Source organism: Chamaea fasciata, unplaced genomic scaffold (genome assembly GCF_029207755.1).
Source record: "Chamaea fasciata isolate MVZ Bird 193981 ecotype frontalis unplaced genomic scaffold, bChaFas1.0.hap1 SCAF_236, whole genome shotgun sequence".
Lineage (NCBI taxonomy): Eukaryota > Metazoa > Chordata > Aves > Passeriformes > Sylviidae > Chamaea > Chamaea fasciata.
Window position 1 is genome coordinate 98,336 of NW_027094321.1, and position 27,303 is coordinate 125,638.

Here is a 27,303-nt window from a genome sequence, read left to right on the forward strand (position 1 = left end):
TGGCGGCCCGCCTTGTCACGCACATCAAACCCCGCCCATTCGCTGCATTACTTTCCTCCCATTGGCCGCCGTCACTCTTCTCTCCTATTGGCCGCCGCGCTGCCCATCACGCTCTCACCTTTTCCTATTGACGGAGCTGCGCGGGGCATCGCCCTTCTCGCTTCCCATTGGCGGAACATTAAGGCGGACTCTGCGCTGATTGGTCAGTGCTTCGCCTAATCCCGCCCCCCCCTCCGTGAGGGGGCTTTGGCGGAGCCGCTGTTTGTGCGCTCGGGGCCGCGCCGGGAGCGCCCGGAGGTACCGGGGGAGGGAACCCTGAGGGGACCGGGGCCGGCTCCGAGGGCGGGAAACAACCGGGAAACAACCGGGAGGAAGCGCCGAGGGCGCGACGCCCGGCTGGGGGTTTGGGGAGGGGGAGCCCGGCCTGAGGGAACCGCGCTCGCCTCATCCCCCGGGCCGGGAATTCCGGGAATTCCGGGCTGGGGTCCCCCCGGGGGGGTCGGGGGGGTGAGGGGGGATCCCCCGTTTGCGGCGGGATTTTTCGGTCCTTTTCTTCATTATTTGGGTTTTTTTCCCCTGATCTGGGGTGGTTTTCTGTCCATTCTCCATTGCTGGTGTTTTTTCCCCCCTGTTTTGGGGTGGTTTTAACACCCTCTCCTCATTAGTGGGGTGTTTTCCCCCTGATTTGGGGGCGTTTTTGTGTCCCCTCCCCATTATTGGGGTGTTTTCCGCCCTCGTTCTTATTTTGGGAATGTTTTCCTGGCAGTTTTGGGGTTTTTTCCCTTTTCCTTCCCCAGTTGGGATTCCCTCAGAATTTGGGTTCTCCCCGAATTTGGGATTCCTTGGAATTGGGGTTCTCCCCCTCCAAAGTTGGGATCCCCCAGAACCGAGGCTCTCCCAGAATTTGGGATCTCCCTCAGAGTTTGGGCTCCCTCAGAACCAAGGTTCCTCCAGGGTTTGGGATCCCCTGGGTGGATCAGCCTGTCCTGTCGCAGCGGCTGATCCCAATGAGGTGATCCCATCCCGGAGGGTTGATCCCAGTGGGATGATCCCATCCCGGAGGGTTGATCCCAATTGGGTGATCCTATCCCAGTGGGATGATCCCATCCCAGTATGATGATCCCAGTATGACAATGCCATCCCAGTATGATAATCCCCTATTCCCCGCCAGGATCAGGGGGGCCAACCTGTCCCAGTGTGCTGACCCCATCCCAGTATGATGATCCCAGTATGATGTTCCCATCCCAGTTGGGTTATCCCGGTGTGCTGATCCCATCCCAGTATGACAGTCCCATCCCAGTATGCTGATCCCAGTATGATGTTCCCATCCCAGTTGGGTTATCCCAGTGTGCTGATCCCATCCCAGTATGACAGTCCCATCCCAGTATGCTGATCCCAGTATGATGTTCCTATCCCAGTATACTGATCCCATTCCAGTGTGCTGATCCCAGTGTGCTGATCCCGGTATGATAATCCCAGTATGACAATCCCATCCCAGTATGACAATCCCATCCCAGTATGATGATCCCAGTATGCTAACCCCATCCCAGTAGAAATCCCCTATTTCCCCCCCAGGATCAGGGGGCCAGCCCGTCCCAGTATGATGATCCACTGTCATGATCTCATCCCAGTATGACAGTCCCATCCCAGTATGACAATCCCATCCCAGTGTGCTGATCCCAGTGTGACAATCCCATCCCAGTATGACAATCCCATCCCAGTATGACAATCCCATCCCAGTGTGCTGATCCCAGTATGACAATCCCATCCCAGTATGACAATCCCATCCCAGTATGACAATCCCATCCCACTGTGCTGATCCCAGTCTGACAATCCCATCCCAGTCTGACAATCCCCTCCCAGTCTGACAATCCCCTCCCAGTATGACAATCCCCTCCCAGTATGACAATCCCATCCCAGTATGACAATCCCATCCCAGTGTGACAATCCCATCCCAGTCTGACAATCCCATCCCAGTGTGCTGATCCCAGTGTGACAATCCCATCCCAATGTGACAATCCCATCCCAATATGACAATCCCCTCCCAGTATGACAATCCCATCCCAGTATGACAATCCCATCCCAGTATGACAATCCCATCCCAGTGTGCTGATCCCAGTATGACAATCCCATCCCAATGTGACAATCCCATCCCAGTATAACAATCCCCTCCCAGTATGACAATCCCATCCCAGTATGACAATCCCATCCCAGTGTGCTGACCCCCTGTCTCCCCCCAGGATCAGGCCCAGGCCGTCGCAGCCGTGTGGGGCCATGGCCGGGCGCGGGGCCCAGCGGCCCAACGGGCACTCCCAGCCCAGTAAGATCTGCCAGTTCAAACTGGTCTTACTGGGAGAGTCGGCCGTGGGCAAGTCCAGCCTGGTGCTGCGCTTCGTCAAGGGCCAGTTCCACGAGTACCAGGAGAGCACCATCGGCGGTGAGCGGGGGTCTGGGGGGATCCCGGAGGGGTCTGGGGGGATCCCAGAGGGGTCTGGGGGGATCCCAGAGGGGTTGGGGGGATCCTAAAGGGATCTGGGGGATCCCAAATGGGTTTGGGTGATTCCAGGGTGAGAGCTGGGGTGCAGGGAGGGCTTTTTGGAATGGTTTGGGACACGCTGAGATGTCCCTGGAAAGGTTTTGGGACACCCTGAGGTGTCCCTGGCTGTGTTGGTGACGCTGTGGTGACACTTTTTGCTGTCCCCTGTCCCCCCAGCGGCATTCCTGACACACTCTGTGTCCCTGGCTGGGTTTGGGATGCACTGAGGTGTCCCTGGGTGGGCTGGTGACACTCTGGGCTGTCCCTGCCTGGGTTTGGTGACGCTGTGGTGGCTCTGTGGGTGGGTTGGTGACACTCTGGTGACACTGTGGTGACACTCTGAGTGGGCTGGTGACACGGTGGTGACACTTTTTGCTGTCCCCCCAGCGGCATTCCTGACACAGTCTGTTTGCCTGGCTGGGTTGGCGGCACTCTGGTGACACTGTGGGCTGTCCCTGACTGGGTTTGGTGACAATCTGGTGACAATTTTGGTCTCCCCTGTCCCCCCAGCGGCGTTCCTGACACAATCCATGTGCCTGGCTGGGTTGGTGACACAGTGATGGCTCTGTGGCTGTGTTGGTGACACTCTGGGTGGGTTGGTGACACTGTGGTGACACTTTTGGTGTCCCCCCAGCGGCGTTCCTGACGCAGTCTCTGTCCTTGTTTGGGTTGGTGACACAGTGATGGCTCTGTGGCTGTGTTGGTGACACTCTGGGTGGGTTGGTGACACTGTGGTGACACTTTTTGCTGTCCCCCCAGCGGCGTTCCTGACGCAGTCCGTGTGCCTGGACGACACCACGGTGAAGTTTGAGATCTGGGACACGGCGGGGCAGGAGCGCTACCACAGCCTGGCCCCCATGTACTACCGGGGGGCCCAGGCTGCCATCGTGGTCTACGACATCACCAACCAGGTCTGGGGGCGTTTTGGGGGTCTCAGAGGGGTCCTGAGGGGTTTTGGGGGGGATTTGAGGGGCATTTGGGGGTCTCAGGGGGTACTACAGGGGAGCCCAGGCTGCCATCATGGTCTGTGACATCACCAGCCGGGTCTGGGGGGGGATTGGGGCAGATTTGGGGGGCTCAGGGGGTTCTCAGGGGATTTGAGGAGAGGTCCCAGAGGTTCCAGAGTATTTGGGGAGGGGTCTCTGAGGTTCCAGAATATTTGGAGAGGGATCTCAGAGTATTTGGGGAGGGGTCCCAGAGGTTGTAGGGTATTTGGGGAGGGGTCTCTGAGGTTCCAGAGTATTTGAGGAGGGGTTTCAGGGATCTCAGAGTATTTGGGGAGGGGTCCCAAGGAGGATTGAGGACTTGGGGAGGGGTCTCAGGACATTTGGGGAGGGGTCTCAGCCCACTCCCGTCCCCAGGAGACGTTTTCCCGTGCCCAGGGCTGGCTGAAGAAGCTACAGGAGAGGCTCTGGTGATCTCAGATTTCTCAGGAATTTGAGGAGGGGTCTCTGGGGATTTGAGGAGGGGTCTCAGGGATTTTAGGGAATTTGGGGAGGGGTCTCAGCCCACTCCCATCCCCAGGAGACGTTTGCCCGGGCGCGGGGCTGGGTGAAGGAGCTGCAGCGCCAGGCCAGCCCCAGCATCGTCATCGCCCTGGCCGGGAACAAGGCTGACCTGGCCAGCAAGAGGATGGTGGAGTATGAGGTCAGGGAGGGGGGAGCTGGGGGGATTTTATTGGGGATTTGGGGGGGTCCTGGGGGTTTTTTGGGATTTTATTGGGGATTTGGGGGGTTTTTGGGATTTTATTGGGGATTTGGGGGGGGTCCTGGGGGATTTTTTGGGATTTTATTGGGGGTTTGGGGGGTTTTTTGGGATTTTATTGGGGATTTGGGGGGTTTTTCGGGATTTTATTGGGGATTTTTGGAGGGTTTTTTGGGATTTTATTGGGGATTTTTGGAGGTTTTTTGGGATTTTATTGGGGATTTTTGGAGGTTTTTTGGGATTTTATTGGGGATTTTTGGAGGTTTTTTGGGATTTTATTGGGGATTTTTGGAGGTTTTTTGGGATTTTATTGGGGATTTTTGGAGGTTTTTTGGGATTTTATTGGGGATTTTTGGAGGTTTTTTGGGATTTTATTGGGGATTTTTGGGGTTTTTTTGGGATTTTATTGGGGATTTGGGGTTTTTTTTGGGATTTTATTGGGGTTTTGGAGGTTTTTTTGGGATTTTATTGGGGTTTTTTGGGGTTTTTTTGGGATTTTATTGGGGTTTTTTGGGGGGTTTTTTGGGATTTTATTGGGGATTTTGGGGATTTTATTGGGGATTTTTTGGAGGTTTTTTGGGATTTTATTGGGTTTTTTTGGGGGTTTTTTTTGGATTTTATTGGGGATTTTTGGAGGGTTTTTTTGGGATTTTATTGGGGATTTTGGGTGGTTTTTTGGGGATTTTATTGGGATTTTTCGGGGATTGTTTGGGAATTTTGGGGGATTTTATTGGGATTTTTTGGGGGATTTATCGGGATTTTTTTTTTTTTTGGCAGAGATTTTTTTGGAATTTATAAGGATTTTTTGGTATTTTTTTGTTATTTTTTTAGAAATTTATAGAAATTTTGGGAGATTTACAGGGATTTTTTGGGGGGAGAATTTACAGGAATTTTATTTTTTAATTTATGGGAATTTTTTTGGGAATTTACAGGATTTTATTTATTTTTCTTTAATTAATGGGCATTTGGGGGGGAGGGGGGGGGCAGAATTCCTGGGCATTTTTTGCCAATTTCTTGTTTTGTTTTGTTTTTATTATTATTTTAATTTCTGCCAGTTTTTTTTTTTTTGCAATTTCGCAGGGGTTTTTGGGGGGAACTTGTGGAGGGTTTTTTGGGGGAATTTTTGGAGTGGTTTTTGGGGCATTTCTGTGGTTTTTTAAACCCTTGTTTTGGCTGCAGGAAGCCCAGGCCTACGCCGATGACAACAGCCTGCTCTTCATGGAGACCTCGGCCAAGACAGCCATGAATGTCAACGACCTCTTCCTGGCCATCGGTGGGGGGCTGCCCGGGGGGGTCCCAAGGGGGTCTGGGGGGGCTTTGGGGTGGGCTTAGGGGGGTCCTGAGGGGTTTTGGGGGGTCTTTGAGGGGTCTCGGGAGGGGGGGCTCTGAGGGGTTTGGGGGTGTTGGGGAATCCTGAGGGTCTTTGAGGGGTCTCACGGAGGTTCTGGGGGGGTCTCAGGGGGTCCTGAGGGGTTTTCAGGGGGCTCCTGAGGGGTTTTGGGGGAGTCTCAAAAAAAACCAAACCCCAAACCATCCCAGATAGCCCCAAACCGTCTCAAACCGTCCCAAACCATCCCAAACCATCCCAAACCGTCCCAAACCGTCCCAAACCATTCCAAACCATCCCAAACCGTCCCAAACCGTCCCAAACCGTCCCAAACCGTCCCAAACCGTCCCAAACCATCCCAAACCGTCCCAAACCGTCCCAAACCGTCCCAAACCGTCCCAAACCGTCTCAAACCGTCCCAAACCGTCCCAAACCGTCCCAAACCGTCCCAAACCGTCCCAAACCGTCCCAAACCGTCTCAAACCGTCCCAAACCGTTCCAAACCGTTCCAAACCGTCCCAAACCGTCCCAAACCGTCCCAAACCGTCCCAAGCCGTCCCAAGCCGTCCCAAACCGTCTCAAACCGTTCCAAACCGTCCCAAACCGTCCCAAACCGTCCCAAACCGTCCCAAACCGTCCCAAACCGTCTCAAACCGTCCCAAACCGTTCCAAACCATCCCAAACCATCCCAAACCATTCCAAACCGTCCCAAACCGTCTCAAACCGTCCCAAACCGTCCCAAACCGTCCCAAACCGTCTCAAACCGTCCCAAACCATCCCAAACCGTCCCAAACCATCCCAAACCATCCCAAACCGTCTCAAACCATTCCAAACCATTCCAAACCGTCCCAAACCGTCCCAAACCGTCCCAAACCGTCTCAAACCGTCCCAAACCATCCCAAACCGTTCCAAACCATCCCAAACTGTTCCAAACCATCCCAAACCATCCCAAACCATCCCAAACCATCCCAAACCGTCTCAAACCATTCCAAACCATTCCAAACCGTCCCAAACCATCCCAAACCGTCCCAAACCATCCCAAACCATCCCAAACCGTCTCAAACCATTCCAAACCATTCCAAACCGTCCCAAACCGTCCCAAACTGTCCCAAACCGTCTCAAACCGTCCCAAACCATCCCAAACCGTTCCAAACCATCCCAAACTGTTCCAAACCATCCCAAACCATCCCAAACCATCCCAAACCATCCCAAACCGTCTCAAACCATTCCAAACCATTCCAAACCGTCCCAAACCATCCCAAACCGTCCCAAACCATCCCAAACCATCCCAAACCGTCTCAAACCATTCCAAACCATCCCAAACCGTCCCAAACCATCCCAAACCGTTCCAAACCAACCCGAATCGCCCCAAAGCATCCTGAAAACCCCGCGGAAAGCCCCAGAACACCCCAGGTAACCCTGGCTCTCCCCGTTCCCAGCCAAGAAGCTGCCAAAGACGGAGCCGCAGAGCTCGGCCGGGCCCGGGGGCCGGGGCCGGGGCGTGGACCTGAGCGAGCAGAGCCCGCCGGGCCGGGGCCAGTGCTGCAGCAACTGAGGGATCCCGGGGGATCCGCTGGGATCCAGCCGGGGCTGAGCCCAGGTCCAGCCAGGATTGAACTGGGATTGAACCCAGATCCAGCCCGCAGGGCCACGGGCAGTGCTGCGGCGACTGTGGGATCCCGCAGGATCTGCTGGGATCCAGCCCAAATCCGGCCGGGATTGAACCCAGACCCAGCCTGCGGGGCTGCAGCGGCTGAGGGATCCCAGGGGATCCACTGGGACTGACACGGGATCCAGCCCAAGTCCCGCCAGGATCCCAGCCTGCGGGGCCGGGGCCGGTGCTGCAGCCGCTGAGGGATCCACAGAGATCCAGCCAGACTCCAGTGAGGATCCCAGCCCAGATCGCAGCCCCAGTCACAGCCAGGAGTCAGCCAGATGCAGCCCTGATCCCAGCCAGATTCCAGCTGGGATCCCACCAGATCCAGCCTGGATCCCAGCTCCGTCCCTGCCCTGGGACTCTCCCCAGCACTTTCTGAGGCTTCCAAGGCTCCCCCTCGGCACCAGATCCCTCCTGGATCCTCCAGATCCCTCCTGGCTCCACCAGGCCCCACCTGGATCCTCCAGATCTCACACGGATACTCCACCTGGCTCCACCAGATCCCTCTTGGATTCACCAGATCTCACACGGATTCTCCAAACTCCTCCTGGATCCTCCAAACGGCTCCTGGCTCCTCCAGATCCCACCTGGCTCCTTCAAACTCCTTCAGGATCCTCCAGATCCCACCTGGCTCCTCCAAACTCATCCTGGCTCCTCCAGATCCCACCGGATCCCTTTCCCAGATCCCCGAGGCAGCGGGGCCGGCTCGGCCGGGACTGGACTCGTGAGGATCCCCGGGGCCTCGGACGCTCGGATCCCCCCAGGATCCCCGCCCCAGGATCTGGGGATCCCTCAGAGCCCCGGGCTGGATTTCTGTGGAGTTCTCTGCCCGGTTGTGCCCGTTCCCCTCGGGGGCAGCGGCTGCAGTGTCCCCGTGTCCTCCCCGGTGGCCTCGGCTGGGGGGTCCCAAAGTGCCTGGGGACACCTGGGGACACTGAGGGGACACTGCTCGGGGGTCTGGGCTGGCCCTGGGGGGGGATGTCCCTCACAGGGATGGCCCCATGGCCATGGTCACCCCCCAGGTGACATCCCCAGGTGATCCCTCGGTGTCCCCAGGTGTCCCCAGCCATGGCCACCCCTCAGGTGCCACCCCCTGTCCCCTCCCAGCGCCTCCCAGTTTGTCCCTGTTTGCACTTTATGGCCGATGATGTCCCCTCAGTGTCTCCTGGGTGTCCCCGGGGGTGGCAGTGAGGGGTCTTTGTCCCTTTGTCCTTGTCCCTTCTGGACCCTCGGTGTCCCCAAAATTTGGGACACCCCAGAGCGGTGTCACCCGGAATTTGGGGACCCCCGGAATTGTCCCCTCAGGCACGGGGGGGTGGCAGCTGTGGGGTGGAGGGACCTGGTCCCGTATGAAGCCCTTGGGGACATTCCCGGGGACACCTTGGCGACATTCCCGGTGCCTCTGGAATCGGTGACATCGATGTCCCCAAATTGGTGACCCCCCCGCCATGTCCCAGCCCTGGACCCAACGGGGACACTGCAGCTCCTGTCACTCTTTTTCTTTATTTTTTTCTTTACTTTTCCTCTTTTTCCCGACTTTTTTTTTTTTCTTTGATTTTCTTTCTTTTTCTTATTTTATTTTCTTATTTTATTTTCTTTTCAATTTCATTTTATTTTATTTTCTTGTTTTCCTTGCTCGGGGAAGCTCCTCCCTCGCGGTGAAATAACAATCGTGGTAACCACAACGTCGGGTCGCTGATTTACCCATGTATTTAATGTAAAGTTTAAAAAACAACCGAATACGGACAAAAAGAAGGACAAAAAAAAAAATCCCAAAAAATTCCCAACTTTTTTGTGTGCTCAGGGAGGCGACAACACCGGCGACATCCGGTGCCAGCAGCCGCTGGCAGATCGCGGCTCTGCCCTGATAACGCTTATCACAGCTCGCAGCTGCCTGGCGGCTCCTGGGTTTTGCCGGGTTTTTTTCCTTTTTTCCCCGTTTTTCACCCCAAAATTCCCGGCGGGAAATTGGGGAGCGGCGTTGCCGCTTTAAATCCGCGTGGCCGCTTTAAGGCGACCCCGTCGGGTTTTCGCTTGGCGTAGCCCCTTTAAGGCGGAGCTGGTGGGGCCCACCCTAGGGGCGGCCACGCCCACTTAGCCCCCGTTAAAGTAAATAGGAGGCGTGGCCAGAGGAGTCGAAGCCACGCCTATCGCCCCTCTCTTAAAGCGGCCGCGCTCGGAGGGACGCCGCGGGACCGGAACCGTTACGCAGGTGCGCGGCGGCGGCAACCGGGACCGGGATGAGAACGGGGACAACCGGGAGCGGGATGGGAATGGGGGCGGAAAAACCGGGATCGGGGTGGGGCTGAGGGGAGGGAGAACCGGGAGCACGCTGGGGCTCGGCGGGAAAACAACGGGGACGGCGGTGGGGGGGGGTTTGGGGACAACCGGGATGGGACTGGGCCTACGGCGGGGACAACCGGGACCGGGATGGGGAGGAGACGACCGGGACCGGGACCGGGATGGGGAGGGACAACCGGAACCGGGACCGGGATGAAGAGGGGATAACCGGGACCGGGACCGGGATGGGGAGGGGACAACCGGGACCGGGACCGGGATGGGGAGGCGACAACCGGGCCCGGGACCAGGATGGGACAACTGGGACCGGGATGGGGAGGGGACAACCGGGACCGGGATGGGGAGGGGACAAACCAGGACCCGCAGGGGGTTTGGGGACTTGGGGACCGGCACCGAGCTGCGGCTGGCACCGACCGAGCTCCGGGGGCACTGAACCGGGACCGACCGGGCTGGGGTTACCGAGGGACAGCACCGCAGCCCCGGGCACGGTTGTGCCGCAGCGGAGGTCCCTGATTGTCGCTCTCCCCCGCAGTGCCACCCGGGCCGTGTCCCGGTCCCGGTCCCAGCCGCGATGCTGCTGCTCCGGGCCATGGGCGGCCGCAGGTAGGAACGGCTCCCCGGTGTCTCCCCGGTGTCCCCTCGGTGTCCCCCCGGTGTCCCGGGACCGTGGTGACCCCGCTGTCCCCGCAGGCTCCCGCCGCTGACGCAGCTGCCCCGTGGCTGCTCCCGGTTGGCCGCCGGTAGCGCGGGGACACCGGGGGCACACCGGGCAGAGACACCGGGGGGACACCGGGGAGAGGGGACACCGAAGGGACACCGAGGGGCGGCCCCGGTGCTGGCGGCGCTGCTCGGGCTCGGGGCCGTCCTGGCCTACGGAGAGCGGCGGCGGAGGGTGAGCGACACCGGGGGCGGTGGCACCGGGAGGGGCGGCGACACCTCGGGTGGTGGCACCGGGAGGGGCGGCGACACCCCGGGGTCCCTCCCCGGGACGGGGACACCGAGGGCGGGGTTGGATCCCGGCGGGAGGCGGCACCTGAGGGGGCGGGTCGCGGTGAGAGGTGACACGGGGACAGCAGCGGGGTCCCGGGACGGGGGATGGCACCGGAGGGCGGATCCCGGGGAAGGGGTGACACCAGGACAGGCCACGGCCGGGCAGAGGTGGCACCGGGACGGGAGGATCCTGCTGAGAGGTGGCACGGAGGGGAAGGATCCCGGGGAAGGGGTGACACCGGGGAAGGGGTGACACCGGGGAAGGGGTGACCCCAGCCCAGCGGTGACCCCAGCGCGGGGTGCCGGGGCTCCCGCTGACCCTGGCGGTGCCCGCAGACCGCTCAGGCCGCCCGCGCCCCGCCGGCCCCGCAGTATCCCCGCTACACCCGCGCCGAGGTGGCTCAGCACCGCACCCCGAGCGACCGCGTGTGGGTCACTCACGGCACCGACGTCTTCGATGTCACCGACTTCGTGGAGCTGCACCCGGGGGGCCCCGACAAGATCCTGCTGGCGGCCGGCGGAGCCCTGGAGCCTTTCTGGGCTCTCTACGCCGTGCACAGCCAGCCCCACGTGCTGGAGCTGCTGCGCGACTACAAAGTGGGCGAGCTGAGCCCCGAGGAAGCCGCGCCACCCCCGGGGGACACCGAGGACCCCTTCGCCGGCGACCCCCCGCGCCACCCGGCGCTGCGGGTCAACAGCCTGAAACCTTTTAACGCCGAGCCGCCCCCGGAGCTGCTCACGCAGAGTTTCCTGACTCCCAACGAGCTTTTCTTCACCCGCAACCACCTCCCGGTGCCCTCGGTGGAGCCGGGCTCGTACCGGCTGCAGGTGGAAGTTCCCGGCGGCCGCTCCTTGTCGCTGTCGCTGGCCGAGCTGCGCCGGCGTTTCCCCAAACACGAGGTGACGGCCACGCTGCAGTGCGCGGGGAACCGGCGCTCCGAAATGAGCCGCGTCCGGCCCGTCAGAGGCTTGTCCTGGGACGTGGGGGCCATCAGCACGGCCCGCTGGGGCGGAGCCCGGCTGCGCGACGTGCTGCTGGCCGCCGGCTTGGGCGACGAGAACGGCGAGTGGCACGTGTGCTTCGAAGGTTTGGACCAGGACGCTTCGGGGACTCGCTACGGAGCTTCCATCCCGCTGGAGAGAGCCATGAGCCCGCAAGCCGAGGTGATTTTGGCCTACGAGATGAACGGGCAGGAGCTGCCCCGCGATCACGGCTTCCCGCTGCGGGTGGTGGTGCCCGGCGTGGTGGGCGCCCGGAGCGTGAAGTGGCTGCGGAGCGTGGCGGTGTCGCCGGCCGAGAGCCCGAGCCACTGGCAGCAGAACGATTACAAAGGGTTCTGCCCGTCGGTGGACTGGGATTCGGTGGATTTCCGCGCGGCTCCGGCCATCCAGGAGCTGCCGGTGCAGTCGGCCATCACCGAGCCCCGGCCCGGAGCCGCCGTGCCCGCCGGGGAGATCACCGTGCGGGGATACGCCTGGAGCGGAGGAGGGAGGGAGGTGATCAGGGTGAGCCCCGGCGGGGGGGACGGGGGAATGGGGTGGGGAATGGGGAATGGGTGGGGAATGGGGTGGGGAATGGGGTGGGGAAAGGGGAATGGGGAATGGGGAATGGATGGGGAATGGGGTGGGGAAAGGGGAATGGATGGGGAATGGGATGGGGAATGGGGTGAGGAATGGGGGAATGGGGAATGGGGAATGGATGGGGAATGGGGTGGGGAAGGGGGGAATGGGGTGGGGAATGGGGTGGGGAAAGGGGAATGGATGGGGAATGGATGGGGAATGGGGTGGGGAATGGGGGAAATGGGGTGGGGAATGGGGAATGGGTGGGGAATGGGGAATGGGATGGGGAAAGGGGGAATGGGTGGGGAATGGGGGAATGGATGGGGAATGGGATGGGGAATGGGGTGGGAAAAGGGGGAAATGGGTGGGGAATGGGGAATGGGATGGGGAAAGGGGGAATGGGTGGGAAATGGGGGAATGAATGGGGAATGGGGGAATGAATGGGGGATGGGGAATGGGGTGGGGAAAGGGGTGGGGAAAGGGGAAAATGGGGTGGGGAAATGGGGGAATGGATGGGGAAAGGGGAATGGATGGGGAATGGGGTGGGGAAAGGGGAAAATGGGGTGGGGAAATGGGGTGGGGAATGGATGGGGAAAGGAGGAAATGGGGGAATGGGTGGGGAATGGGGGAAATGGGGTGGGGAGAGGGGTGGGGAAAGGGGGAATGGATGGGAAATGGGATGGGGAATGGGGTGGGGAATGGGGAATGGGGAATGGGGAATGGATGGGGAATGGGGTGGGGAAGGGGGAATGGATGGGGAATGCGGTGGGGAAGGGGGGAATGGGGAATGGGGAATGGGGAATGGATGGGGAATGGGGTGGGAAAGGGAGATGGATGGGAAAATGGGGAGGGAAAAGGTGACGGGAACAGGGGATGGACAGGAAAGTGGGGTGGAATGTCTGGGAAAAGTGGCTGGGATCCCCAGGACGAGCAGGTGGAATTTCTGGGGAATGTGGGTGGACAGGCCAGGAAGAGTGGGCGGATTCACCAGGGGAAAAAATGGGCGGAATTGAGGGGAAAAGTGGGCGGGGAAAAGGAGACAAATCACCGGGAAATCCGGGTGGGAAAAGGGGCTGGCACTGAGGGTGGAGGGGGCTGAAAGTGCTGGGAAAATTCCTGTGGAATTCCTGGGAATTGGATGGAATTCCTGGGAAAACTGGGGGGAATTTATATACATACGTACATGGTGGTATAAAGATAATTAATGCTGAATTTGTTAATTAATTTTGGGATATACCACGCAATAATAGACTGACACAGCAACTGCACGAAGTGTAATTTAACGGCCAACGCAGCGGCACAACAGAAAACATGGCGAATAATTTAATGATTGAAACATCGCAGTAATTTAATGATTTACTAATGATCAATGTATCCCTATAGAACCACGGCATAAATAACACGATAACGGCACGACGATGACCCAACAGCACGCTGCTGTGTGCTAATTAACACTAATTATCTACGACCATCACCCCTTGGCAGGTGGATGTGTCTCTGGACGGGATATAGCAATCTAATCATTTAATAATGATCAATGCGTCCGTATAGCAATAGACTATAAACAATACGATAATAACACAATATTTAGACCACTGCTCTATGCTAATTAACATTAATTAGCTGTCCCCATCCCTGGCAGGTGGACATGTCTATGGGCAGGGTGTATCAGTATGATAATTTAATAATGATCAATGTATCCTTATAGCAATACAGTATGAATAATACAATAATAGTGTAACAATAACACCACAATAGGACAATAATAACACTATAATCTATGCTAATTAGCGCTAATTACCCGTTCCTGGCAGGTGGACGTGTCCCTGGACAGGCTATAGGAATGTAATATAACAATATAATAATGATCAATTCATCAGTACAGCGATACAATATAAATAACACAACAGTAGGACAATAATCACACAATATTCTATGCTAATTAGCGCTAATTACCTCCCCCCGCAGGTGGACGTGTCTCTGGATGGGGTATAGGAATATAACAATATAATAATGTAATAATGATCAATTCATCCGTATAGCAATAGAATACAAACAATACAACAATACCACAACAGTAACGCACTGCTCCGTGCTAATTAGCGCTAATTGCCGCCCTCCCCGCAGGTGGACGTGTCCCTGGACGGCGGCCGCACGTGGCGCGAGGCCGAGCTGTGCCCGCGGCCGGAGCGGGGCCGCGCCTGGGCCTGGGCGCTGTGGGAGCTGCGCGCGCCCGTGGCGGCGGGGGCGCGCCTGGAGCTGGTCTGCAAGGCGGTGGATCGGAGCTACAACGGGCAGCCCGAGGGCGTGGAGGGCATCTGGAACCTGCGGGGCGTGCTGAGCAACGCCTGGCACCGCGTCCCCGTCACCGTCACCCGCTGAGGGGCGCTGCGTGGGGACACCAGCGGGGACGGTGGGGACACCGGGGACACCGTGGGGACATCGGGGACACCGTGGGGACATCGGGGCCAGTGGGGACATCGGGGACATCGGGGACAGTGGGGACACCAGGGACACCAGGGACACCGTGGGGACATCGGGGTGTTGGGGACATCGGGGATCCGTGGGGACATCGGGGACACCATGGGGACATCGGGGACAGCAGGGACACTGGGGACATCGGGGACAGTGGGGACACCAGGGACACCGTGGGGACATCGGGGGCAGCAGGGACACTGGGGACATCGGGGACAGTGGGGACACCAGGGACACCGTGGGGACATCGGGGGCAGTGGGGACATCAGGGACACCAGGGACACCGTGGGGACATTGGTGTGTTGGGGACATCGGGGATCCGTGGGGCCCATCTGGAACCTGCGGGGCGTGCTGAGCAACGCCTGGCACCGTGTCACTGTCACCCGCTGGGTGACACCGTCGGGGCATCGGGGACACCATGGGGACACCGGGGACATCATGGGGACATCGGGGACAGTGAGGACACCAGGGACATCGGGGACACCATGGGGACATCGGGTACATCAGGGACACCATGGGGACATCGGGGACACCATGGGGACATTGGGGACAGTGGGGACACCAGGGACAGCAGGGACACCATGGGGACATCGGGGACATCAAGGATAGCGGGAACATTGGGGACATCAGGGACACCAGGGACACCACGGGGACACCGGGGACAGAGGGGACACTGGGGACACAGCAGGTCCTGAGCAGTGCCTGGCACCGCGTCCCTGTCACCGTCACCCGCTGAGTGCCACCGGGGATCCCTGGGGATCAATGGGATCTCAGTGGATCCCAAAGGGTTCTGTGGCCCCAAAGTGTCCCACAGAGCCCAAAAGGATTTTATAGACCCCAGAGGGATCTGGAGACCCCAAAAGGATTTTATAGACCCCAGAGGGATCTGGAGACCCCAAAAGGATTTTATAGACCCCAGAGGGATCTGGAGACCCCAAAAGGATTTTATAGACCCCAGAGGGATCTGGAGACCCCAAAAGGATTTTATAGACCCCAGAGGGATCTGGAGACCCCAAAAGGAATTTATGGGCTCCCCCAAAGGATTTTTTATGGTTCCTCAAAGGATTTTACGGACCCCAAAGGGTTCTAAAGACCCCAAAAGGATTTCACGGACCCCAAAATGTTCTGGAGACCCCAAAGATTTCCGTGGGCCCGGCGGTTCGTGCAGCCCCGCAGCTCGAAGGTCAGCGGGGTTTTTATGGCCCCGAGGGTTTTACGGCCCCGTTTTACAGCCCGATGTGTGAAAGTGCCTCCTGCCATAAAGATTTGGGAACTTTTATGGGTTCGGCACCTTCCTGGGGCAACGAGGGCACGGTGGGATTGGGGGGGGGGGGCAGTTTTGGGATCCTCTGATCCTGTAGGGCACCCTGGCCCTATATAACCCCCTGATCCTATAGGGCACCGTGACCCTGACCCTAAATAACCCCCTGATCCTATAGGGCACCGTGACCCTGACCCTAAATAACCCCCTGATCCTATAGGGCACCGTGACCCTGACCCTAAATAACCCCCTGATCCTATAGGGCACCGTGACCCTGACCCTAAATAACCCCCTGATCCTATAGGGCACCGTGACCCTGACCCTAAATAACCCCCTGACCCCATGGGATCTTCCCTGACCCTAAATAACCCCCTGATCCTATAGGGCACCGTGACCCTGACCTTAAATAACCCCCTGATCCTATGGGAATCCGTGGGACACCTTGATCCTATAGGGCACCGTGACCCTAAATAACCCCCTGACCCCATGGGATCTCCCCTGACCCTAAATAACCCCCTGACCCCATGGGATCTCCCCTGACCCGATAAGGATTCCATGACCCCAAATAACCCCTGAGCCTAAAAGGACTCCCTTCCCTGTTATCGATCCCCGTTATCGAACCCCGTTATCAATGTCCGTCGTCAATATCCGTTATCAATTCCCCCATTTATCAATCCCCGTTATCGATTCCCCGTTATCACTCTCCCGTTAGCGATCCCCGTTATCGATCCCCGTTTATCGATCCCCGTTATCACTCTCCCGTTATCGATCCCCGTTATCGATCCCCGTTTATCGATCCCCGTCACCGATCCCCGCGCCATCGACGCGCTCGGCTCTCCCCGCTCGATTCCCTCCGCGCTCCTCCTCACCCCTACCCGCCCCATCGATGCTGTCGGCGCTCCCCCCGTCTCCCTGCTCGAGGCGCTCCGCGCTCGGCGCGGGGCTGGCGGGGCCGGAAGTGGCCGGGGCGGGGGGGGGCCCGGGGTCTCCTCAGGAGCCGCCGCCGCCGCCGCGCCCGGAGCCCCCCGGAGCCCCCCGGACCCCCCCGCGCCGGGAGCCCCGGAGCCCCCCCAGCCCCGGGGGGGCCTCCCCAGCCCGGTGAGAGCGCGCGGCGGCCGGGCAGCGGCGGCGGCGGGGCTGGGGGGCGGGGGGGGGGGGGCGCGGCCCGGCGGGGGTGTCACCGCGCTCCCGGGGGTGAGGAGGGGTCGCGCTGCCCCCTCCCCCACCCACCCCGGGCGGGTTTGGGGGGGCCGGGTTGGGGGGGTCGTTCTGAGGGGGGGGCGCGTCCTCCTGACACCCTCAGGGGGGTTTTGGCGGGCTCGGAATTTGGGGAGGGGGGGGTCCCTGTGCCCCCCCGGGGTGTCAGGGCGGGATTTGGGGGGGGGTCGTGTCCCCCCGGGGTGTCAGGGCGGGATTTGGGGGGGGTCGTGTCCCCCCCGGGGTGTCAGGGCGGGATTTGGGGGGGGTCGTGTCCCCCCCAGACCCTCAGGGGGTCTTGGCGGGATCGGAATTTTTTCGGGGGGGGGTCTCTGGGCTGTGTTTTGGGGAATTCTGATTTGGGGGGGGGTCTCTGGGCTGTGTTTTGGGGAATTCTGATTTGGGGGGGGGTCTCTGGGCTGTGTTTTGGGGAATTCTGATTTGGGGGGGGGTCTCTGGGCTGTGTTTTGGGGAATTCTGATTTGGGGGGGGGTCTCTGGGCTGTATTTTGGGGAATTCTGATTTGGGGAGGGGTCTCTGGGCTGTATTTTGGGGAATTCTGATTTGGGGGGGGTCTCTGGGCTGTATTTTGGGGAATTCTGATTTGGGGGGGGGTCTCTGGGCTGTATTTTGGGGAATTCTGATTTGGGGAGGGGTCTCTGGGCTGTATTTTGGGGAATTCTGATTTGGGGGGGGGGTCTCTGGGCTGTATTTTGGGGAATTCTGATTTGGGGGGGGGTCTCTGGGCTGTATTTTGGGGAATTCTGATTTGGGGGGGGGTCTCTGGGCTGTATTTTCCGGCGTCTCTGTTTTTTCGGGGGGGCTCCCTGTCTGGTTTTTGGGGGTCTCTGATTTTTGGGGGTCTCTGATTTTTGGGGGTCTCTGATTTTTGGGGAGGGGTCTCTGAAATCCGAGTTTTAGGGGATCAACCCCCCCTCCCCCCCCAAAAAAACCCCTTTCAAGATTCCCCGGAATCCCTGGAATGACATTTCTGGGACTCTCCCCTCCCCCAAATTCCCGGTTTTTTTTAGGATAACGGAATTTTTTGGGGGGGGGGGGGAACTTTTTCCCGTTTTTTCCCCTTTCCCAACTGGAATCTCCTCCCCAAAACCCCCCCAAATTCCCCAATAAAATAAAAACGAAAAGGATTTTCCCTGTTTTTGGGGGGAATTTCGGGGGGATTTTTCCACCTCCTGGATCCCCCGAGGGAATTCCGGGGTTATCCAAGGGCACGGCAGCTCCAGGCGGGGTTTTTTTTGGGATCTCTTCCCCGGGGGAGCTGCTCCGCTTTGGAATTGAAGATTCCGACTAAAAGATCCAAATCAAACCGGGATGAAGCGGCTGAAGCTCCAAAATCTCCTGGGCCGGGTTTGTCTGGGGATCCATCCCAAAAATAATCCCCAAGCCCGGGAAAGGAACATCCCAGAATATGCTGGAATTGTTTTTCCAGGTTTTTTTTTTCCTGGGATTTATCCCAAAAAACAAAAACCATCCAAACACCCCAAGCCCGGCAAAGGAACATCCCAGAATATCCTGGAATTGTTTTTCCAGGTTTTTTTCCTGGGATTTATCCCAAAGATCAAACCCCACCAAGCACCCCAAGCCCGGCGGTGGGACATCCCAGAATATGCTGGAATTGTTTTTCCAGGTTTTTTTTCTGGGATTTATCCCAAAGATCAAACCCCACCAAGCGCCCCAAGCCCGGCGGTGGGACATCCCAGAATATGCGGGATCGTGTTTGTTCCCGGGCTGCGGCCGGAGCCCGGCCGGGGCATTCTCGCCTTGGGTTCCTCCTCCTGCCGCCGTGGATTTTCCGGGCCACGAAAAGACATTTCATTTTATTTTATTTATTTCTTTTTGCTATTTTTAATTTTTATTTCATTTTATCTTATTTCTATTTTTCTTTTGCCTTATTTTATTTTATTTTATTTTTTATTTTTTATTTTTATTTTATTTATTTTATTTTTGCCATTTTTCATTTTTATCTTGTGTTTATTTTTATTTCATTTTGTCCTATTTTTATTTTTCTTTGGCCTTATTTTATTTTATTGTTGCTTTTATTTCACACTTATTTTTATTTTATCATACTTTTATTTTTCTTTTCTCTTATTTTATTTTTTTATTTTTTAAAAACTTTTATTTTAATTTTTTACATTTATTTTAATTTTTTCTTCTTTTTATTTTCCCTCTCTCTTATTTTGTTTTATTTTGTTTTATTTTTATATTTTTTCTTCTCTTTTCTTTCATTTCATTTTATTATTTTTTAATTTTTTAAAAATATTTATTTTAATTTTACCTTATTTTATCTTATTTTTATTTTCTCTTATTTTCTCTCCTTTTCTTTTCTTTTCTTTTCTTTTCTTTTCTTTTCTTTTCTTTTCTTTTCTTTTCTTTTCTTTTCTTTTCTTTTCTTTCCTTTTCTCTTATTTTATTTTATTTTCTCTTATTTTATTTTATTTTATTTTATTTTCTCTCATTTTATTTTATTTTATTTTATTTTATTTTATTTTATTTTATTTTATTTTCATTTTATTTTATTTTATTTTATTTTTTAAGGAGAAAAAAGAGATCGCATTCCCGATTCGCTGGGGGCCCCCGGGATGGGATTTGCCGGGATTTTCTGGGATTTGCCAGGATTGCATTCCCGGCCTTTGGGCCGTGCCAAGGATTTCTCCCGGATTTCTTTCCCTCCTTTTTCACTCGTGGAAAAGCTGGAAGTGGGAATTTTCCTGCCGTTTTCTTCCCTGTTTTTCCCATTGCTTTAGAAGGTGGGAATGGGGATTTCTCCGGGATTTCTCCGGGATTTCTCCGGGATTTCTCCACATTCCATTCCCAAGAGTTGGAATTGGGAATTTCCCGGGATTCCATTCCCTGTTTTCCTGCCCCGCAAAGAGTTGGAATTGGGAATTTCCCGGGATTCCATTCCCTGTTTTCCTGCCCCGCAAAGAGTTGGAATTGGGATTTTCCCGGGATTCCATTCCCGGTTTTCCTGCCCCGCAAAGAGTTGGAATTGGGAATTTCCCGGGATTCCATTCCCTGTTTTCCTGCCCCGCAAAGAGTTGGAATTGGGAATTTCCCGGGATTCCATTCCCTGTTTTCCAGCCCTGCCGAAAGTGGGACGGAGGCTTTCTCCAGGATTCCATTCCCTGGTTTTCCAGCTGCCCCGAGGCTGGGCTGGGGATTTATCCAGGGATTTATCCAGGATTATCCCACCCTTTCCCAGGGCTGGAGTGGGAATTTCTCCAGGATTCCATTCCCTGCTTTTTCCAGTGATTTAAAAGGTTGGGAATGGAGTTTTTGCTGGGATTTCATTCCCTGGTTTTCCGGTTCTTCCGAGGCTGGGGATGGGAATTTATCCCGGGTTTTTTCTGGGATTTAGCCCACCTTTCCCAGGGCTGGAATGGGAATTCCTCCAGGATTCCATTCCCGCCGTTCTCCCAGTTGTTCCGAGTGGGAATTGGGATTTCGCTGGGATTTCATTCCCTGGTTTTCCAGCTGTTCCGAGGCTGGGAACGGGAATTTCTCCACCCTCCCATTCCCAGTTTTCCCAGCCCTGTAAAAGAGCGGGAATTGGGATTTCGCTGGGATTTTTTTCTGGGATTTCGCTGGGATTTTTCTGGCATTTCCCTGAGTTTTCTCCACCGTTCCATTCCCTGGTTTTCCGGCCCTGCGCAGCCTGGGAACGGGGATTTCTCTGGGATTTATTCTGGGGCTTTTCTGGGATTTTCCTGGAATTTTCCTGGGATTTATCCAGGGATTTTTCTGGGATTTTTCCTGGGGTTTTTCTGGGATTTTTCTGGGGCTTTTCTGGGATTTTTCCTGGGATTTTTCTGGGATTTTTCTGGGATTTTTCTGGGATTTTTCCTGGGGTTTTTCTGGGATTTTTCTGGGATTTTTTCTGGGGTTTTTCTGGGATTTTTCCTGGGATTTTTCCTGGGATTTTTCCGGGATTTTTCCGGGATTTTTCCTGGGATTTATCCTGGATTTCTCCCCGATTCCATTCCTGGTTTTCCCAGCCCTGGGAATCTCAGCCTCCCCCCCCTTTTTTTTTTTTCCCTCTCGTTTGAATTCCTGGAGAAGCGCCCTGGGAATGTGGGGGAAAATCTGGGATCGTCTCCCGGGCGGGGCCGGGAGGGGGAGGGGGGGGATGGGACCCGATTTGGCCGCAGGGTTTTCCCGACGGAAAATCCAGAAAAACCGCAAAAAAAAAAACCAAACCAAAAATTCCAAAAAAATTCCAAAAAAAACCCCCTCGAAAATCCCAAAAAGCCACAAAAAAACCCCCAAAACCTCCCAAGAAAACAAAATCCCCCCAAAACTTTAAAAAAAAAACCCCAAAAAATCACAAATCCCTGCAAAAATCACCAAAAAACCCCCCAAAACCCCCCAAAATCCCCAAAACCTTCCAAAAAATAAAACACCCCCCTAACCCTCCCAAAAAAACCCCCAAATCTAAAAAAATTTCCCAAAAATGCCAAAAAACCAAATAAACCCCCCCAAAAAACCTTCAAAACCTCCAAAAATAAAAAAAATCAAAGAAATCCCCCAGAAATCCCCCCAAAAAACCCCAAAAATCCCCAAAAAATCCCCCAAAATCCCCAAAAATCCCCCAAAAATCCCCAAAAATCCCCAAAAATCCCCAAAAATCCCCCAAAAATCCCCAAATTCCCCCAAATCCTTTTTTTTAGGGCTGGAAAACATGCGAGTTCCCGCTGGGATTGGGGGGAAAAGGGGAAAAAACCAAAAGGGAATTTTGGGGAGCGCTGGGAATCTCACGGAGCTTCGGGTCCAAAAAAAGGGGGAAAAGGGGAAAACCCGTGGATTGGAAAGGGCGGGATGGGGCGAAAATGGGGGAAAAAGGGAAAATTGTGGGTTTTGTGGTGGGAGTGGGGAAAAACTGGGAAAACCGGCGGGTTTAAAGGGTGGGATAAGGGAAAATTGGGGGAAAAAGGTGGATTTTAAAGCCTGGGATGAGGGAGAAGGGGGGAAAATGGGGAAAAATGGGAAAAGATGGGAAAAAATGGGAAAAAATGGGAAAAAATGGGAAAAAAAGTGGATTTTAAAGCCTGGGATGAGGGAGAAGGGGGAAAAATGGGAAAAAATGGGGAAAAATGGGAAAAAATGGGAAAAAATGGGAAAAAATGGGAAAAAAAGTGGATTTTAAAGCCTGGGATGAGGGAGAAGGGGGAAAAATGGGAAAAAATGGGAAAAAATGGGAAAAAAGGTGGATTTTAAAGCCTGGGATGAGGGAAAAGGGGGAAAAAATGGGGAAAATTGGGAAAAAAATGGGAAAAAATGGGAAAAAAGGTGGATTTTAAAGCCTGGGATGAGGGAGAAGGGTGAAAAATGGGAAAAGATGGGAAAAAATGGGAAAAAATGGGAAAAAATGGGAAAAAATGGGAAAAAAGGTGGATTTTAAAGCCTGGGATGAGGGAAAAGTGGGAAAAAATGGGGAAAAAATGGGGAAAAATGGGAAAAAATGGGAAAAAATGGGAAAAAATGGGAAAAAATGGGAAAAAATGGGAAAAAATGGGAAAAAATGGGAAAAAAGGTGGATTTTAAAGCCTGGGATGAGGGAGAAGGGGGAAAAATGGGAAAAAATGGGAAAAAATGGGAAAAAAGGTGGATTTTAAAGCCTGGGATGAGGGAAAAGGGGGAAAAAATGGGGAAAATTGGGAAAAAAATGGGAAAAAATGGGAAAAAAGGTGGATTTTAAAGCCTGGGATGAGGGAGAAGGGTGAAAAATGGGAAAAGATCGGAAAAAATGGGAAAAAATGGGAAAAAATGGGAAAAAATGGGAAAAAAGGTGGATTTTAAAGCCTGGGATGAGGGAAAAGTGGGAAAAAATGGGGAAAAAATGGGGAAAAATGGGAAAAAATGGGAAAAAATGGGAAAAAATGGGAAAAAATGGGAAAAAATGGGAAAAAATGGGAAAAAAGGTGGATTTTAAAGCCTGGGATGAGGGAAAAGGGGGAAAAATGGGGAAAAAATGGGAAAAAATGGGAAAAAATGGGAAAAAATGGGAAAAAATGGGAAAAAATGGGAAAAAATGGGAAAAAATGGGAAAAAATGGGAAAAAAGGTGGATTTTAAAGCCTGGAGTGAGGGAAAAGTGGGGAAAAATTGGGAAAATTGGGGTAGAAAAGGATTTCAAAGGGGGAGATGGGGAAAAATGGGGAAAAATTGGGGGAAAAAAGTGGATTTTAAAGCCTGGGATGAGGGAAAAGTGGGAAAAAATTGGGAAAAATGGGAAAAAATGGGAAAAAATGGGAAAAAATGTGGATTTTAAAGGGGGACATGGGGAAAAATGGGAAAAAAGGTGGATTTTAAAGGGGGAAAATGGGGAAAATGGGGAAAAAGGTGGATTTTAAAGGGGGGAAAATGGGAAAAAAATGGGAAAAAATGTGGATTTGAGAGGCTGGGCTGGGGGGAGCCGGGGCCGTTCCCCGGGAGCGCCGGGGCCGCGCCCGGAGCTCGTGCCGCCGGGCGCCGCCGTTTGTGGGTCGTGCCGAATCCTCCCGGAGCCGTTCCCCGGGGAGGAGCAGGCCGGGATCTCGTTTTCTTCTCCGGGAGGAGAAGGGAGCGCTCTGGCCCGATCGCAGCCGGGGAATCCGCCGGGAATCCTCGTCCTGCTTCTCCCGCTCGCTCGCTCCCGGGAGTTCTCCGGTTCTCCCTCTGTTCGGGCTGCTGCTTTTGGGATCGTTTGCCCTGAAAAACCAAAAAAAAAACCAAAAAAATCCGTAAAAAAAACAGGGATGGGCTGAGTTGTTGGGAAGGGGGGGAGGAATTTTGGGAATTTTGGGGATTTTGGGGATTCTGGAATGTGCCTGGGAATGGGAATGGCCTGAATTGTGGGAATGTCCCCGGGAATGGGAATGGCCAAAATCCCGGGATGGCCAAAATCCCGGGAATGTCCCCAGGGCTGGGATTGTCCCTGATCCTGGCTTGGCCTGAATCCCGGGATTGTCCCCAGGAATGGAATGGCAGGATGGGATTGTCCCTGATCCCGGGCTTGGCCTTAATTCCAGGATTGGCTCCTGCATGGGATGGCCTCAAACCCTGGGAATGTCCCGAATCCCGGGATTGTCCCGAAATCCCGGGAATGTCCCGAAATCCCGGGATTGTCCCAAAATCCTGGGAACGTCCCGAATCCCGGGATTTGTCCCATCCCCTGGGATCACCCCGGGCTGTTCCCTCTGCATGAACGGCTCTGGCACCTCATTAACATCTAATTAGTGCCGCATTAATGGCTAATTAATACCTCGGTAGTGCCCAAATAGTAGCTGATTAATAGCTCATTAGCAACCAACTAATGACTCATTACTAGCTCTTTGATAACCAAATGAACGAGCCGTCGGCAGCTCGTTAATGGCCAATTAATGGCTCGTTAATGGCTCGTTACTATCCAACTAACGACTCATAGTAGCTAATTAACTAATACCCAATTAATAGGTCGTTAGTAACCAATTAATATCCAACCACGAACCGATTAACATCCAACCATCCCGATCCGACGTCCAATTCGCACCCGGTGACGGCCAATTAACGACCGATCGACTAACGAACCGAAATCAACGTCCAGTTAATAGCTCGCCAATTATTAGTCGATTAGTTGGCGGCCAATTAACCCGCCGTAACGAACCGGTTGATATCTAATTAGGGCCGATGGGTCCGGGAGTGAAAGCTCTTGGGCGGCTCGCGCCTGGTAACGCCGAGTAACTAACGACAGCTGGCTAGTAACGATTAGCGGTTGATAGCGATTACTAATTAGCGATTAATGATTAATGCGGGACCTTTCGCAGCGGGGCCCGGCCTTTGGGCGAGCGCGGCCTGAGGCGCCTTCGCTCCGCTCCCGGTCCGCACCAGCCGCCGCGCCATGGACGTCGAGGCCGGTGAGCCACGCCCCCGGCCACGCCCCCGGCCACGCCCCCGCCACGCCCCCGATCTGCCCCGCCCGACACGCCCCCGGCCACGCCCCCGATCTACCCCACCCGCCCCGCCACGCCCCCGACACGCCCCCGATCTGCCCCGCCCGACACGCCCCTGGCCACGCCCCCGGCCACGCCCCCGCCCCGCTCCCCGTTTTCCCCAACGTTTCCCCCACATTTCCCTCGCTTTCCCCGGAGTTTTCCCCAGGTTTTCATTGGTTTTCCCCATTTTTCCCCCATTTTTTCCCCCCATTTTTCCCCGGATTTTCCCCAGGTTTTCGTTGGTTTTCCCCAGTTTTCCCCCATTTTTCCCAACGTTTTCCCCAAATTTCCCGGATTTTTTCCCAGATTTTAGTTGATTTTTCTGGGATTTCCCCCATTTTCCCCCCATTTTTCCCAGATTTTCCCCATTTTTCCCAACGTTTCCCCCGGATTTCCCTCGCTTTTCCCGGAGTTTTTCCAGGTTTTCGTTGGTTTTTCTGGGATTTCCCCATTTTCCCCCAGTTTTCCCCCATTTTTCCCGGATTTTCCCCCATTTCTCCCAACGTTTTCCCCGAATTTCCCGGACTTTTCCCCAGATTTTAGTTGATTTTTCTGGGATTTCTCCCATTTTTTCCCCATTTTCCCCGGATATTCCCCCATTTCTCCCGACCTTTCCCCAAATTTCCCAGAGTTTTCCCGAGGTTTTCATTGATTTTTCCCGGATTTTCCCCATTTTTCCCAACCTTTCCCCCAAATTCCCCGGATTTTTTCCCAGATTTCATTAATTTTTCTGGGATTTTCCCCATTTTCCCCCATTTTTCCCAATGTTTTCCCCATTTTTCCCCAACGTTTCCCCCAAATTTCCCTCGCTTTTCCCTGATCTTTCCCAGATTTTCGTTGATTTTTCTGGGATTTTCCCTGATTTTCCCCCAATTTTCCCTGTCTTTTCCCAGATTTTCCCAATTTTCCCCCAATTTTCCCCCAATTCCCCCAAATTTTCCTGGTTTTTTGGCTTTGCAGCCCCTTCCCATCCCTTCCCAGCTTTTCCCTGGATTTTTTCCCCGATTTCCCCCAAATTTTTGGGATTCCCGAGGATCCAAAGGGAGTTTGGATGATCCAACCCCAAAATCCCGGGGGGTGACCGAGTTTTGTGGGATTCATCCCAATTTTCCACGGAGCTGGAGCCGAAAATCCCGAATTTTTTCCACCTTTTCCAGAAATTCAGGGCTGGAAAATCCCCAGGGGTGGGAAAAAAACCCGGGAATTGGGGGAGAAAAACTGGGAATTTGGGGGGAAAAACTGGGAATTGGGGGGGAAAAACCGGGAATTGGGGGAGAAAAACTGGGAATTGAGGAGAAAAAACTGGGAATTGGAGGAGAAAAACCGGGAATTGGGAGGGAAAAAACTGGGAATTGGGGGAGAAAAACTGGGAATTGGGGGGGAAAAACTGGGAATTGGGGGAGAAAAAACTGGGAATTGAGGGGAAAAACTGGGAATTGGGGGGGAAAAACTGGGAATTGGGGGGGAAAAACTGGGAATTGGGGGGAAAAACTGGGAATTGGGGGGGAAAATTGGGAATTGAGGGGGAAAACTGGGAATTGGGGGGGAAAAAACTGGGAATTGGGGGGAAAAACTGGGAATTGGGGGGGAAAATTGGGAATTGAGGGGGAAAACTGGGAATTGGGGGGGAAAAAACTGGGAATTGGGGGGAAAAACTGGGAATTGGGGGGGAAAAAACTGGGAATTGGGGGGGAAAAAACCGGGAATTGGGGGGGAAAAAACCGGGAATTGGGGGGGAAAAAACCGGGAATTGGCGGCGAGAAGCCGGGAATTGGAGCCCCGAGGGTGGGAAATTCCCTCTTGGATCGGCGCTGGAATTTCCAGGAGGGGCGGGAATGGTTCAAATTCCAACCCGGCGGGAGGGAGGGGAAGGGGAGGAGATCCAGGAAAATTCCAGGAGGGAGGAAAAAAAAGCGGCTTGGAATGTTCCCAGGGAAGTTTGGAATGTTCCCAGGGCCCGGCTGGAATTGCCCCGCAGGGATTGGGGGGGGAGGGGGAGGGAGGGGGGAGGGGAATTTCGGCGGCTTCGGGATTATCCCGGAGGGGGGGGAGCTGATCCCAAAAAAAAAAAAAAATGGGATTGGATTCCCATTCCTTAAAGGGAGGAGATCCTGGATCCATCCTGAGCTCCTGGAGCCGTCCTGGAACTTTGTGCTTCCCGGGATTTATCCCGGATTTTTGTGATTCCCGGGATTTATCCCGGATTTTTGTGCTTCCCGGGATTTATCCCGGATTTTTGTGATTCCCGGGATTCATCCCCCAGATCTTTGTGATTCCCGGGATTCATCCCGGATTTTTGTGCTTCCCGGGATTCATCCCGGATTTTTGT

General features: G+C 54.8%; 3 protein-coding genes across 6 annotated transcripts; all 3 read left to right on the top strand.

Moving 5' to 3' along the window:
• Positions 1-236: 236 nt before the first annotated feature.
• RAB5B (RAB5B, member RAS oncogene family) lies at positions 237-8,909 on the top strand. The gene is made up of 6 exons (XM_066208399.1): positions 237-297; positions 2,241-2,437; positions 3,296-3,447; positions 4,061-4,183; positions 5,420-5,513; positions 7,007-8,909. Exons 2-6 carry the CDS (start codon positions 2,275-2,277, stop codon positions 7,120-7,122), a joined length of 648 nt encoding a protein of 215 aa, XP_066064496.1. The 5' UTR covers positions 237-297; positions 2,241-2,274; the 3' UTR covers positions 7,123-8,909.
• Positions 8,910-9,004: 95 nt separating this feature from the next.
• SUOX (sulfite oxidase) lies at positions 9,005-15,826 on the top strand. Of its 4 annotated transcripts, none has more exons than XM_066208396.1 (5): positions 9,005-9,523; positions 10,055-10,125; positions 10,213-10,414; positions 10,849-12,018; positions 14,200-15,826. In XM_066208396.1, the coding sequence occupies exons 2-5, from the start codon at positions 10,094-10,096 to the stop codon at positions 14,452-14,454; spliced, it is 1,659 nt and encodes a 552-aa protein (XP_066064493.1). In that variant the 5' UTR covers positions 9,005-9,523; positions 10,055-10,093; the 3' UTR covers positions 14,455-15,826. The 4 variants fall into 4 exon arrangements, with proteins under 4 accessions (XP_066064493.1, XP_066064492.1, XP_066064494.1 ...); XM_066208395.1 differs by having other exon boundaries at positions 9,005-9,436; XM_066208397.1 differs by lacking the exon at positions 14,200-15,826 and adding an exon at positions 13,323-14,181 and having other exon boundaries at positions 9,005-9,436.
• Positions 15,827-16,694: 868 nt separating this feature from the next.
• On the top strand, positions 16,695-21,871 carry LOC136304986 (uncharacterized). The gene is made up of 2 exons (XM_066208388.1): positions 16,695-16,906; positions 19,562-21,871. The coding sequence occupies exons 1-2, from the start codon at positions 16,695-16,697 to the stop codon at positions 20,382-20,384; spliced, it is 1,035 nt and encodes a 344-aa protein (XP_066064485.1). The 3' UTR covers positions 20,385-21,871.
• Positions 21,872-27,303: the final 5,432 nt, after the last annotated feature.